General features: G+C 37.7%; 1 protein-coding gene across 1 annotated transcript in view; it reads left to right on the top strand.

The window, feature by feature from the left end:
* The window catches only part of gabra6b (gamma-aminobutyric acid type A receptor subunit alpha6b), a 31,853-nt gene that overhangs the window by 1,489 nt on the left and 15,195 nt on the right, over positions 1 to 15,169 (top strand). The window contains exons 4-8 of the mRNA XM_034889043.1: positions 826 to 1,046; positions 1,684 to 1,766; positions 2,445 to 2,588; positions 2,884 to 3,036; positions 7,357 to 7,628. Of these exons, the coding sequence (XP_034744934.1) occupies positions 826 to 1,046; positions 1,684 to 1,766; positions 2,445 to 2,588; positions 2,884 to 3,036; positions 7,357 to 7,628 (873 nt within the window). The remainder of the gene's footprint in view (positions 1 to 825; positions 1,047 to 1,683; positions 1,767 to 2,444; positions 2,589 to 2,883; positions 3,037 to 7,356; positions 7,629 to 15,169) is intronic.

The raw sequence follows: 15,169 nt of genomic DNA, 5'->3' as shown, positions 1-15,169 counted from the left end.
AGAGAGAGAGAGAGAGAGAGAGAGAGAGTGAGAGATGTGGCTGATGTTGGGACGGGATAGGTTTGCCACTCCTGTCATGGGATAGGCTGAGCGCTGTATGTCTGATGCCCTCTACACTGCTCTGGCTTTAGGCTTTCATTGCATCTAAAGCCTACTTGAACTGCCATGTGATATGCTGGTGGCAGTTCTTTAGAGATGCATGTAAAAGGCTCTTCAGGGCAGCAAGTCCATCCATTTGATCAAAAGGTATCCTAGAGTTTTTGCTGACTCTGTAGATCAAATAAACTGTTTTCACGTTTAATGATTTTATTATCAATCATTCATGAATTCACCTTATTTTTATAACTTGCAGTCCATCGAACATAAGACGAAATATAAGATGAACTTATAACGTATTTATATATTTTATGTCTTGGTATCTGTTTGAGTAGCATTGTATTGTAAATGAATGTAATATATTGTACATGAAAAAGAAACATAATTCTAGTGCTGTTTTTAGAATATTACGGCATATATGTGTCTCTACTGTGTCTTAGGTCTTGATTGTGAAAATCATAAATACATGGACTTTTTTTTTAATTTGATTAGTACTAGCAAAAATAGTAAAAAAGTCCAGAAATAATAAAAAAACAGACCACATTGCCAGTACTTGTTCCATCATGTCCAACAAAATAACCATGCTCACAAACCCATCTGCCATTCTCTCCGGGAGTTGTTGAGATAGTAGCTACAAAAGCAGAAGCAGCACCAGCAGTAGGATTGGTAATAGAAGCAGTAGTAGTAGTAGTAAATAAATCCTTAACCGACACTCTAACCTCCATCCAGGAATACACCATGGACGTGTTCTTTCGTCAAACATGGATCGACGAACGGCTAAAATTCGAAGGCCCCATTGAGATCCTGCGGCTCAACAACCTGATGGTCAGCAAGATATGGACGCCGGACACCTTTTTTCGAAATGGCAAGAGGTCGATCTCTCACAACATGACCACCCCCAACAAGCTGTTCCGCATCATGCAGAACGGAACTATCCTCTACACCATGAGGTAACAGTGCTGGACAGTGATCTCCAAACCCAGCCAAGACCGGAATAGAGCACGGGCCTGGAAAGCAAATCAAACAAATACACATCCAAGAAAATGCACAGACATAAAACAAAATGAAGAGAGCCATTCCAAAAAACAAGATATTGGCCATCTGATACTGAAAACAGGCCTGGAACGCAATTCAAACAAACATGACTCCGGCGTTGTTCCAATGTAGATTTAAAAAAAATTCCCCTTCAATTACCGATGGCAGGAAAACATATTTTTTTAAATAATTAGAATATTTAAGTGGAGGAACTTTAGTTAAAAACACTGAATGATAAAGTTTTTTTGTGATCAAAATTTGAACTGAATGATTAAGTAAAGATCTTTCTGTGATACTTATTGTAAATTTACTGTCTTTAGTTACATTTGGGAGAGCTACATATGTTGCTATTATGCAAAATCATTACCTTTTAATCTCTACAGAGTTCATGCATCCACTTTACATCACATATTGTTTTTGGTTTGTAAAGCCACTGTAAAGCATGGCACCACAAAGACTGGATCCAGCTTAAAGCAGTAGTCATTACTGAGAAAGTAAGAGACTATCAAAAATAAATCAAACACCCCTCTCAACTCTTCTCTATTCCGACAGATTAACTATAAATGCAGAGTGTCCCATGCGTCTGATGAACTTCCCGATGGATGGCCATGCCTGCCCCCTCAAGTTTGGAAGTTGTGAGTTTTTTATTGTGTTAATCCTCACTGGTCTGACATCCTGACTCGGATGACCACTCTGGCACCGAGTAACTAATACGTTATTTAAAGATTTTAATTTAAAATATTGCTAACAGGACATTTGGGGAACTGTAAAAAAAAAAAAAAAACTACAAAAGATTTATGCCAACAGTTCCTCATTCAATATCTGCAGAGTGTATAGAAGACTGGGCCTGACAAAATGTGAATGAAATAAAATGAAAATCTAAAGGTTATCTCTAACTCCCATAATTTTGTACCCGTAATAATACCAGCGATTTGCTTCTCTCCTTTGAATGATGGTTGTATTCACTCAAATGTTTTCAAAAACATGAATACGCCAGCTTTTTCTTTTTCTTTGGCACAAACATAATGTTTTAGTTCATTCTTCAGCTGTTACATGTGCACATTTCTTTTTCAGTGTTATTTGTTAGTATGAATGCTTGTTTATTTATTAGTTTATTTACAGAATGCAGACAAGTAGGTCAGTTTTAAAAGGGAGAAAACCGGCAGCAATAATCATCTTTGTCCCTTTATCTGTTATTCTCTCAAAGTGTCAAAAGTTTCTTTGCACTTTGTGTCCTAAATTATATAAAGAAAATACTTTTGGAAATGGTGGATGTCTAAGTTTTAACAAAGTTCTCAATTCATCCTGTCTAGATGCTTACCCCATCAGCGAGATTGTGTACACTTGGAAGAAGGGTCCTCTGTCCTCTGTAGAGGTGCCACAGGAATCATCCAGTTTGCTGCAGTACGACCTCATCGGTCAGACAGTGTCAAGCGAGAGGCTAAAGTCCAACACAGGTGATAAGACATAAATAGAAATGTGTTCAAAATTGTGTTGTCCAATGTTCAGGATGGGTTGAGATTACCATCTCAAGGTTACTATTTCAAAGCTCTCTTAGAGTATGTGGTTTTTTTATATGGTTCTTTTGATATGAGGTGCGACATGTTTTTTACAAGGTTTCTCTGGGTTAGGTGAGAAAAAGTGCAATCATGTTATGAAATAATATCCAATCAAAATGTTTGAAGTACCACTTCTGTGTCTACATACAGTATAAAATGACTGATTTGACTGATGTGTTCTTTACTCTCTCAGGTGAATATGTCATCATGACAGTCCACTTCCACCTGCAAAGGAAAATGGGCTTCTTTCTGATTCAGACTTACATTCCCTGTATTATGACTGTCATCCTGGCCCAAGTCTCTTTCTGGATTAATAAGGAATCAGTTCCAGCTCGCACTGTGTTTGGTAAGATTTCTTTAAATGTATTCATATGCTGTATAAATTCAGTTGTACGTTTCATGCATAGTTTCAAGTGAAGAGGGACATTGATGCAGACTGAAGCAAATGGATGGACACATGCTGCACATGATTTTCCTGTTGGGATGAAATCATTTGGAAAAGGAATAAAATCTTTTCATTTTAGCTGTCAAAAACTGCAAAACTACAGCTTGCAAATAACGTTGTTGTTATCTTAGAAATAAGTATTTTCAGTTGTTCTTTTGTATGGTAGGAATTACTTAAATCCACTGAGTAGAACTAATGTCTAAGACTGTGCCTCTGATGCATCGTCCAGTAGTTCTCGTAGTTCTGATGATTCTTAGTTTATCAAGTTTTAGTTTTCACTGTTTTCAGCTGTTAAAGTCAAGTATCCTAAACTCAAATTAAAATGTCATCACCCGCTCGTTGATCTCAGAGTGATTCTAGCTCTGCAAACTTTAAGCAAGCATACTATTCTCTGCTTGCTGCACACTGATTGGTCTGAACCACACAGTCTGCTCCTTATAAAATAACCTTTTGCAAGAGAACAAAGATAGACACAGCCATCACTCGACAGTATGTTTTAACCTTTATTTCATTATGTCTATTTCTCCTTTGCTGGACTGTAGATGAATTAATTGGGAATACAATTTATGAAATTGGTCATGGAAGGGCAGTGAGAGGGAGGATGTTTACTTGGCCCTCTTCTGAGCACTCACAGGTTCCGCTTGCTCACATTACATTACGCTACAGTTGCCACCAAGCTCTAGCCTCGGGAGCAGAGAGGGTGAGCCACACTGAAGAGAGACGGAGAAAGTGAGACTGAGAGAAGTGAGAGAGAGAGAAAGACAAAATAGCAGAAACAAAGCAAAGAGGAGAACATGGGGAAAGTTTGTAGAAATTCCTTCTCACCTTTTTTAATCCAATTTCCTCTAATGATAATTTTCAACAAACTGCAGCTGAGCGGAATATTGTTGGCCCTTGTAGATTATGGTTCTGTGGTCTGTGCTTGTCCTTGGAAGCAAGCCAGCGCTCCAACGAGCCTGTACAGTTCTTCAGAGAATAAATCCCAATCATTAGTAGAAGCGTGAAAGTTGAGACCCCATGCGGGAAGAACATCTGTGGCATCTCATCCACCTCACTCAAACTGCTGTTTTCATTTTATTCAGTGTCAGGGTATAGAATTAAAAAAAAAAAAAGCTCATTCTCTTGATTGGCTGTTGGTAAAAATAAGTGCTGGACATAGCTGTACACTGGGTAGTTCAGCAGAAATTTTATAAAGAAAATCAAATTCAGCATAGTGTACTTTTTAATGAACTAAGGCCAAACCTTACCTTCAAACAGTGATGTTTGCTCATCAAGTACTTGTTCCAGAAGGTAGTCATATATTATTTTGGTATAAGAGACAGGAACCACTTAAATATAAAACATTATCTGAGTAAGTTGCATTAATGCTGTTGATAGTGCATGGGAGAAAGAAAGTGTCCTATAATTGCTATACGGATGTGCTCCACACAGACAGTACATTAAGTCATAGTATGATGTGTGCTGAATTGTCAACAACCTCTCTAAGAGCGGAATGTCCCTTGAGCACAAGTCACACAGACTTAATTGAGTGTGGCCTAAATTGTACCTTGCTTTTTTGCTTATAAAAGCACTTAAATGCCCCAAGCAATTCATTTTTATCCTGTCTTTATACGCCAACCCCCTCCCTCCTACACTTTTTCTTTCTTTCAGTTTTTTTCTCTTTCTCTTGCCTCTTCCTCCTACCCCTGACAGGCTTTCTTCCTGTATCCCTCCTCCCCTTTGCAATCTTTTAACTTGTGCTTGGGCTTTAGACAGTCAGCGTTAACTGGCTATTGGAGGAGCTGGAATTTGAGAGATGTTAGCTTTCACTGCAAGTGGTGTGTACAAAATGCTTTTGAGACATTATTGGGTGCATTAAATCCCTGACAAGCTCCTACGCTGCTATTGAATTTGCATAAACAGTGCACATTTTGTTTAAGCATGTGCAGCAGTGTTCTTCATATTTATTTCTGTTGTGTTTTGATAGTTTGAAACTTTTAAATGACTTCTAAAATGAACCTGTCATGACCTTTTGTATTAGTTTTAAACTATCACTTATTCAAGAGAATGTATGAGTCGCCTCAGACCTATGCAGTGTTTTTTCTTAGTTTTCTGAACTTTGAGGCAGTGCTCGACGGGGTCTTTGCTGTCTGTGTTTTAATCTGGAACTATGGCCAGAAGTTTAGACAAACTCTTTACAGATTTTGATAATCCCAGTGCACTCTTCAGCTGAGGAAACCATGTTGCTTTTAGTCTCCCACCTATCCACTGATACAGGCGTTTTTTTCTTCTTTTCCATGCATCCGTTCTCAGTCAGTTTACGTTTTTATCAACTCAACAGGAGCTTGTAAGGGAACTACATATTAACAGATAAATGGATATATGAATGCTCTGTGGCTTGTGTCAGGGTCCTCTTACTGGATGGCTTTCTTGAGAATGTTTCCAGGTATTTGGTCTCTTTTATTGCCATGCCAGAGCAGGTGCATGGGTTAGTCTGCCTTTGGACAGAATAGCATTCCCTGTTGTGTTGAGGGCTTAGAGACGTCTACAAATAAAAAGAGTAAAAGTAACTGCTGTAGTACATCTAGCAGGAGACAAGTTATAATTGAAGTAAGTTTGGAGACACTACCTTATTTAATCATTAAATTATTGCATATTTTAGTTGTTTCTCTTTTTGGTGTAATTTGTAATGTGAGATGGTCAGTGACTCTCAGAGTGCACATGGGACTGCTGGGATTGGTGCAAGTGACGAAAACGTGATAGGGGCCCCAGCTTTCAATCAATATCTTCCAGTCACGCGGGCCACTGATTGGTCCAAACCCGTAAGCAACCGCGAACCCTGCTTACAGATGCTTACGAGTCTGATGCTCACTTTATGGTGTTGTTGCACTAAATGGGATGTGGAAATGTCTTTGCCAAAGAAGTTGGGAATATTTAACTCAAATGAATGATCATCTGTCTTCCTGGATATTCCCAAAACATGTTTTTTTTCTCCGGACATCATGAAACATGACCTATACTAGCTGACACGCAGGAACAATTCATATTTGCCCATTTGAACGAAATTCCTGAAGACCTTTATCCATTTATTCTCTTGTAGATGGGTTAGATTGCCAAGCTGACTTGCTTTGTTTCCTGGTTTTAAACCTCTACTTATTCTACTGTGTTTACTGTCAGATTATTGTTTGTTTACTCATAGACAGTTGATGGAAACTTGTCACTTTTGGCATATTTTTTTCCTAGTTTTCAAAAGTTGGCTTAAAATGTGCTTGACAATTGAATGGAACCACAGAAAATGACTCACTGTGGTACATGCTGCGACCTCGCTAGAAAGTAGCTTTGAATCATCTCGGCAGCATTGTGGTCTAATAAATCCTGAAGCCGTGAGTGTGTCAACTCTGCAATACAAATGTGATCACAGGCTTTATTTGCCAGATGGTAAATTTTGCTTTTTCCAAAGAGATCCTGCAGTTCTGTTTGCTACATAAATGATAAAATAGCTTTGGTGAGAATACCTGCTATATTTGATCTATTAGTTTTGAGAAAAGACAAAAGTCAAATGACAGGCTAAAAAAACACACAACAATACATTGTAACATTACATATATTTGTATATGTTTGTCTGGGGTGTGTGTCTAAATCAAGCTGATTGCAATGGTCTCTCATAATCAACCTCTACATTATTATTCATTGACAAACATTTCCAGGTGTTCAGTTATATGATTATTTCTCAGAAACAGAAAACTAAAACCTTTATACTCTCACACTCATTGTTCATCAACTTCCTTCATACTGTTCTGGAACATTACTATACTACTACACTGATAGTAAAGATGATGGTGAACAACCACTGTCCAACCATGTATTATATATACCTGCTTATTCAGGATAGGATTGTGTCATGTTTTACTGGAATAATGATAACAGCTTTAAGTATTAAAGATCAAGTCAAGAGGGCCTTGATATATTTGTCCTCATCAGAAAGGGGCCAGCAAATGAAAAATCATGTTTGCATGTGTGGAGTTTAAACAAAAATCATTTAAATCTCTAAAGCAAATAACGTATTACAAAAGAATTTCAAATTATTCGTATAAGACAAAACTAGTTTCAGCTTACATTTTGCCACAGTATACCGAAACAAAAAAAAACAAGAACAAAGACAACGCTGTCAATGCCACAGTAAGATAAGATGTGAAATTGAGAACAGTACATTTCTAACTACTGTCTCCTCCCTGTATGCAGGTATCACCACTGTCTTGACCATGACAACGCTCAGCATCAGCGCTCGGCATTCCCTCCCCAAAGTTTCTTACGCCACAGCCATGGATTGGTTCATCGCCGTTTGCTTTGCCTTTGTCTTCTCCGCTCTAATTGAGTTTGCAGCCGTCAACTACTTCTCCACTCTGCAGGCCAACCGGGAGCTGAGGAAGGCAGCAGCCATGAAAGTGGCGGCCCAAGAGTCTGCAGCTGCAGCTGCAGCTTCTGCCGCGGGGAACGACGGAGAAGTTTCCTCAGTAAGTCTGCTCCACTGTTTTGCAATTATTGTGTTTACATCATAGACTGTATAATTGTGGACGTGACACCAACCACTGGTTAATGAAGAGTCAAAATCAAGCTTAAACTGGGAAGTTCCCGGTGGCTCTGACTGTCGCCATCTTGCCAGTGCCTGATGTCGCTAATCCAAAAATGGGCAAATAGGTGGAAAGTGGAGGAGCTGAGGCGGGCTGAATGAAGCTTACAGTCTATGTTCGCCTCAGATGGTGGCAGCCTATCTGCCACCCAAAGCAGAACACTCCTAGTTATGCAGAAGTGTTAGCCTGATCATAACATCAACAAATTAGGTATATAAGAAATCACCCCCCAAACATGTTTAGTTAGTCTTTTCAACATGGAGAGTTTATAAAGGTTAGCTCCATTTTGGAGCCAGCCTTAAGTGGCCAATCGATGAACTACAGTAGGAAAACTGATGCTGAGTGAAGATACATACAGTACCTAAAAAATTGCACTGAGTTTCTGATATAAATGATGATCAGAGCTGATGCTGCACTCACAGGAAAGGAAAAGGGCTTCACTTAGCCTCATTATGTGCCTCCACATCTCCTCATCAAGCCACTTCACTTGCTCCACCACACTTCTGGCTTTTCTCACAGATGTAAAGTGAGCTGCTAAATAACAAGCAAGGCTTTACATAAATTTGTGGAAAGTTTGATGTTGTCTCATCAGTACTTGTTTTCTGAGCCGCCATTTTCAACAAACACCACCATTTCCAATGAACTTGGAGTTGAATTTTACACTATAAAGAAAAAATATGTAATGTTCAAACTAAATTAATGTTCAACTTTATTGTTTTTTTTGCAAATATTCACTCATTTTGAATTTGATGCAACACTTTCCTAAAAAGCTTGGACTTCATTGGAACTGGGGTTTGTATTTTCTCTATGAAATGTTTGGGGACATGAAATTGCTAAATTAGAAAAGGCATTTTGAGTCCAAAACGTGAGCTGACCGCCAACACACATTAATAACGTACCAGCACCTTTACATTAAGATGCAGAAAGTGGTGGTTTAGTACCAGCAGGCACTTTGCAAGTCAACATTTGTTAATCCCAGCAAATGAACAGAGAACAGATTTTTATGTGGATCAGTCACATCTGGCTGATGTGAGGCTAAACTATAGTTGTTTACATTTTTGTGAAATTGCACTATGAAAGGTCATGTTGCACTAGCTAAAAGCAGTTCCTATTTGCACTGTAACCATTGGTATACACATTCCAGCAGAATGCGTATTATTCATTATTCATTCTGGTTAGACTGAGTAATCGCAAAATGTGTCATTTGGGTGCAAAGGGTCAACCCAATAAAGAGAGAATTGTGCCTGTATATCATTCTGTCCCACTACTCTGGAGGGTTATATGTAATCTAGGCCTATCAACTCATCATGCCTTTGATCTTTTTGGTTCGACTTTCTCAGTCGTTGTCTCTTGCTAAGCTTGTCTCTGTTTATTCTCCTGTCTGTCTAGTTCTGTTTGTCTCTGCTGTTTACGTGAATCCATTCTGGGCTCATTGGCTGTAGATATACTTTTTAATTTTAAATACTTGACTCTTTTTCAAATACAATTAGGCATTCTGTCATTGGGATAACATTTAAGACAAAAAGAAAGCAATTATAAACAGGTGATGAAAGCATCAATAGTGAACATCAAATAAGACGTATATAGGCCGTGCCTGTGCATATGCATTCATATCACAAGAACCATATGTGTTCATTTTATATGTTATACATACGCTTACTGTATGGGTTGTTAAAGGCAGATGTTTGTTGACAGGTTACTCATCATCAGTCTGTCTTGCCTTGTGGCAGCAGGTTACATTCTGAGCTGCTGAGTCCTGCAACAGAAAATGAAGTTTGTTTATCATAAAGAAGGGTTATAAAGCATGGAATAGCTTTTACAAAACTTTTGGGTTACACTTTACTTGAAGGTATCTAAATAAGAGTGATGCAATACGGTCATTGCAAGGCAAGGCAAGGCAAGGCAGCTTTATTTGTATAGCACATTTCAGCAACAGGGCAATTCAAAGTGCTTTACACAAAATCAGTTAAACAGATAAAACACAAGTATAAACAGTTAAAAGTAAAAACATTTAGACAGATAGAACCCTAACCCTAACCCACTTGAGACTACCTTCACACTTATTAGTTCATTTTAGTGCTACCTTTCGTGATCACCCTCAGTGTTACTACCTTTCACGACTCTAGTCATGAATGCATATCTAAACAAGTCAAAAACATTTATGACACAACGCTTCTTTTAGAAAGTGTCATTTGGTTTTGTCATGACAAGGTATGGTTAGGGTTAGATACAGGGTTACCCCCAAACAGGATGTGTAACGGTTGCGGATCCGCTCTGGTCTGGAGTCATTAGGTTTCCTTTAAAGTCAATGTGTGTATTTCCACGGACAGCAGAACGGCTGCGTCCCAGATGTGTCCCTGCTGTGTCCCAGCTCCGGTGATTTGCATCCCTCCGGGGCAGATGGTGGACATCTCCGCAGCATTCAGCACACGGCAGATAGTGCGGGACAGGAAGTCAAGCACATAAACAAAATAAAACAGCTCGTTAAGTTTCAAAATAAAATAACCTGTGCTCATTGCGGATCGTATTTCTCTGCACTTAACCTTGAAAACACAGCACAGAGTTGTTTCCTCTTTACTCCTCTGGATGGAAACAAACTTTAGTTTTTTTTGTGGTTTTATTCTACATGAATTTGCGAGATCTTGTGGTTCCTTGAGACTTCAGCTGTCGGTCATGGCCACAGCCGTTCTGCAACAAATCTGGACCTGGTGGGTATTGACAGACGGCGGAGCAGGGAGCGGTCACGCAGCGGAGCCGATCCGCAGCCGTTACGCATCCGGTGGAAATTGGGTGTTATGGGTCATGATGTGTGTCATGACAGTGTCATGTGTCATGACTGTGTTTATGACATTGGCATGCCACTCTTATGTAGATACCTTCAAGTAAAGTGTTACCAACTTATATGCAGTATGTCTCTTGTGTTTCTATATTTTGGCCATGCACAGAATAAACCACTTTCAGTGTTTTAGTGGCAGTGCTTTTATCTTTTCAACCTATGTCAATCTTTGGTGAATTGTTGTTTCGGACGTTTTTCCTTCTATTTACATGTTTAGACTACCGTTTCTATCAGTTGAATGTCTTTATTGAGGGATTGGGGCTGTATGATTTGTTTTCTTTTTTCCATTGTGGACTAAACTCTTCTGTCATTCAGGAACAATCTTGTCATGGATTTAACCATTTATTACAAGAAATGGAAATACATTTATGCTTGGCGCTGATGGCTCCACTCTTGAGAATGCTCCTTGTACCAGCTAAGCAGCATGCTAAGCTGAAACAGTGAGCACTGTGCAGAAACCCCTTTGGGTATAAAAGAGTGAGCCAAAAGAAAGATATAAAAAACCATTTAAAACTTTGAGTCAAGTGAGGAACTTTGAACTATGAAGGTGGACGCTGAGGTGGTGGAGGCAAAGCATTGTTAGCCTCTGCAGTGAGTGAAGCTGCGTCAGTGCTGTAAGGATCAGTGAGAAGGGAGTCCCATTTAAAATTAAATGATAGGAATGATAATTAAATCAGCGGGTTTATGACTGTGACCTTCATGAACTTACACTAAGCATAATTTGAGTTGTTTGTTAAAAGTTTTGATAGATGAGACCTGTCTGTGCCTCTAAGGCCGACTAGTTGCAGCCTACTGGTCAGTGTGGTGAAGGTCTCAGCAGGTTGTTTCAGTGGTTCCGAATATACTACACATAGCAATGATTACTCAGGATTTGCTTTAGCCAGATTTAGATGTTGTAATTTTCTACTTTCTGGCCCTTACAAAAACTCTGCTCCCTTTTTTTGCCGCTTTTCCCCGCTTTTTGCTTGTACTGTCCACATATACACACTGAAACAACACAATTTCCGCTTTATCCACGCTTGTCCTCACAGCCCCACACAAGAGTTTCCACATAATCTGCTGCAAACACTCAATCTATATACACGCACGTTTACATCCCCACACGTAATCTGCAGCAAATGATGCCCCACACATCTAAACAATTCACTTATTACTCTATACATCCATTCATCTCCAATATAGCTATCATCTATCATCCTTTTCTCCCAGTCCTCTATTCTGCCCTGTAACTCTGTGATAACCACAGCCTGACACGAGGAGACAGCCAGTGGCTCCATGAATGATGTTGCTGCAGATTATGTAACAGCCATAGATTAGGGAACATCCAGCAGATCACTGCAGGCTCACAAGAAGGAGGGCAGCCACCACAATGAAGTAGGGTGGGGCTGAGAAAGCTGGCCCAGTCCATTTGAGGGGCTTTGTGTGTGTGTGTGTGTGTGCGTGTGTGTGTGTGTGTGTGTGTGTGTGTGTGTGAAAGAAAAAGAGAGAGAGGGAGAGAGAGAGAGAGATTTACATTGAGTGAAAGAGAGAGTGGGAGGAATGCATCATGGAAAATGACTGCTTTCAACAAATATGTAGGAGGAAAGACTCTTCATTTCAGAGAGAAAAGGGAGAAAAACACAATGGTGCATCATTGGGAATAGAAATAGCCATCCAGCAGTCACGATTGGAAACACTACGACCTGTTATGGTATCAGGTAAAGCCACAATAGGAATGGAACCCACACAGTGACATACAATAAATATTTCATTTGAATCAGGAATACAACTGTATCACAAAGGGAAAAGGGGGTGTTTATCAGTGTGTATTCAGGGTGCTGTATGCACTGCAGTGGCGTGTATGAGTAGATGCAATATGTGGTGCTGGAAATAATCAGAAAATAAAACAAGAAGGGTGGGAGAGTGAGAGAAAGAGACAGAACAGACCTTTATGTATAGGCCCAGCCACAGATGTCTGCGTTCACAGAATCGGTGAGGAATCCTCCTGGTTGAATTGCGATAGGTTTGATTCGTCCTGGCGTCCTGACTTCCTGATTTTTAAGCTCTACTGTCCCAAAAGTTACCATAGGAGTTTTCCTGTTTACATTCAGTGTTCCTCACAATACATTGTTATTAATATTTTTCAAAATACCATACTATGACTTTTTATCACTTTTTTTGATGATCCTTTCCATCACGTTTTTATTACTTTTTTCGACATACTCTACTATGACTGTTCATCACTTTTTTCTACATACTGTATTATGCATTTGTATCACTTTTTACAAGATACTATACTATGACTATTTTTGACATACTTTATTATAACTTTTATATACTACATATTATGACATTTTCTTCTTTGTTTTGAAAATACTGTACTATGGCTTTTTTCAACATACTATGACTGATTCAGGACTTTTTTCAAACTTCCAACACAATTATTTTTTTATGACTTTTTTCGACATACTATACTATTTTATCTTTTTTTGGTCATAGTATACTATGACTTTTTTATCCCTTTTTTATACACTATGACTTTTTTATCCCAATTTATACCAAGACTATTTAATGACATAATATACTATGACTTCATCACCTTCTTGGCGTCTTTGAATTTTTTTTTTTTCTACATACCATACTGTTAAGGCTTTTTTTCCACGCACTGTTCAGTCACTGTTTGGTAGCTCAGTAGGTAGAGAGCACACCCATATGTTGATGTTCGTTCCTGAATACAGAGTCCCAAGGTTCAACTCCCACCTGCATCAACTTTCTGCATTTCTCTCCCCTTTCATGTCTTAAGGGGAAATTACATACTATAATATTCATTTTTTGTCACTCTTTTCAACATACTATACTCTTACTTTTTTTGACATACTATACTATGGCTTATTTATCAATTTTGTCAACATACTGCACTATGACTGTTTGTTGACATACTATACTATGATTTTATCACTTTTATGGCGTAGACTACAATACTATTAAATTTGTCCGACAAACTGACTTTTTTTCTCATTTTTTTAGGCATACTCTACAATTACTTTTTTTTATAACTTTTTTCAACATACCATACTATAAACTTTTTTGACATACTGTAGCTACTATGACTATTTTATCACTTTTTTCCATATACTGTACTATGACTTTTTTTCACTTTTTTTGACATATCATACTATAACTTTTTACAGTAGTTATATAACTAAATCATTTTTTTACATACCATGACTTTTTAATCACTCTGTTCAACATACTATACCATGACTATTTTTCGACATACGACACATGACTTAATCCCTTTTTTGGCGTCTTCAATTTTTTTTCAACATACTATACTATGACTTTATCACTTCTTTGTCTTAGCTATTTTTTGACACACCATACTGTAATTTTTCAAGGGCTGTTTTTCTGATTGGTAGCTCAGTATGTAGGGAGCACACCTCTATGTTGATGTTCGTTACTGGATACAGAGACTCAAGGTTCGACTGCCACCTGCATTGAGTTTCTGCATTTCTCTCCCCTTTCATGTCTAAGGCAGAAATGACACACTATGATATTTCTTTTTTATCACTCTTTTCAACATAATATACCATGACTTTTTAACAATTTTTTTTGACATACTATAGTACCGTTTTTTTATCACTTTTTGATACATTGACATTTTTGTATTATTTTTTTTTTGACATACTATACTATGGATTATTTATCAATTTTTTGAACATACTATACTATGACTGTTTGTTGACATACTATACTATGATTTTATCACTTTTATGGCGTAGACTACAATACTATTACTGACTACTAATACTTTTTTTCTCATTTTTTTAGGCATACTCTACAATTACTTTTTTTTATTACTTTTTTCAACATACTATACTACAAGCTTTTTTGACATACTGTAGCTACTATGACTATTTTATCACTTTTTTCAACATACTGTACTATGACTTTTTTATGACTTTTTTTTAATATACCATGACCTTTTTATCACTTTTTTCAACATACTATACTATGATTGTTTTATAAAAAGTTTTTGACATACTACACTATGATTTTTTATCAATTTTTTCAATATACTATACTGTTACTATGACTACAACATACTATTATACTATGAATTTTATATCCCAATTTTTACATATTATACCATGACTATTTTTTGAAATACTATACTATGACTTTATCACTTTCTTTGCGTCTTTTTTTTTTTTTTGACATACCATACTCTAAAGAATTTTTTCCACACACTATTCAGTAACTGTTTGGTAGCTCAGTAGGTAGAGAGCACACCCACATGTTGATGTTCATTCCTGGATACAAAGTCCCAAGGTTCGACTCCCAGCTGCATCAATTTACTGCATTTTTATCCTTTTCATGTCCAAGCTGTAGTGAAGGCGGAAATTACAAACTATGATATGATTTTTTTATCACTCTTTTCAACATACCAGACCATGACTTTTTTATCAATTTTTTGACATACTATACTATGACTTTTTTGACATACTACACTATGATTTTTTATCAATTTTTTTCCACATACTATGTCTTTTTTATCAAATTTTTCAATATACTATACTGTTACTATGACTACAACATACTATTATAC

Source organism: Etheostoma cragini, chromosome 13, assembly GCF_013103735.1.
Source record: "Etheostoma cragini isolate CJK2018 chromosome 13, CSU_Ecrag_1.0, whole genome shotgun sequence".
In the NCBI taxonomy this organism is placed as follows: Eukaryota; Metazoa; Chordata; class Actinopteri; order Perciformes; family Percidae; genus Etheostoma; species Etheostoma cragini.
This window is presented reverse-complemented; position numbering and strand designations above follow the sequence as displayed.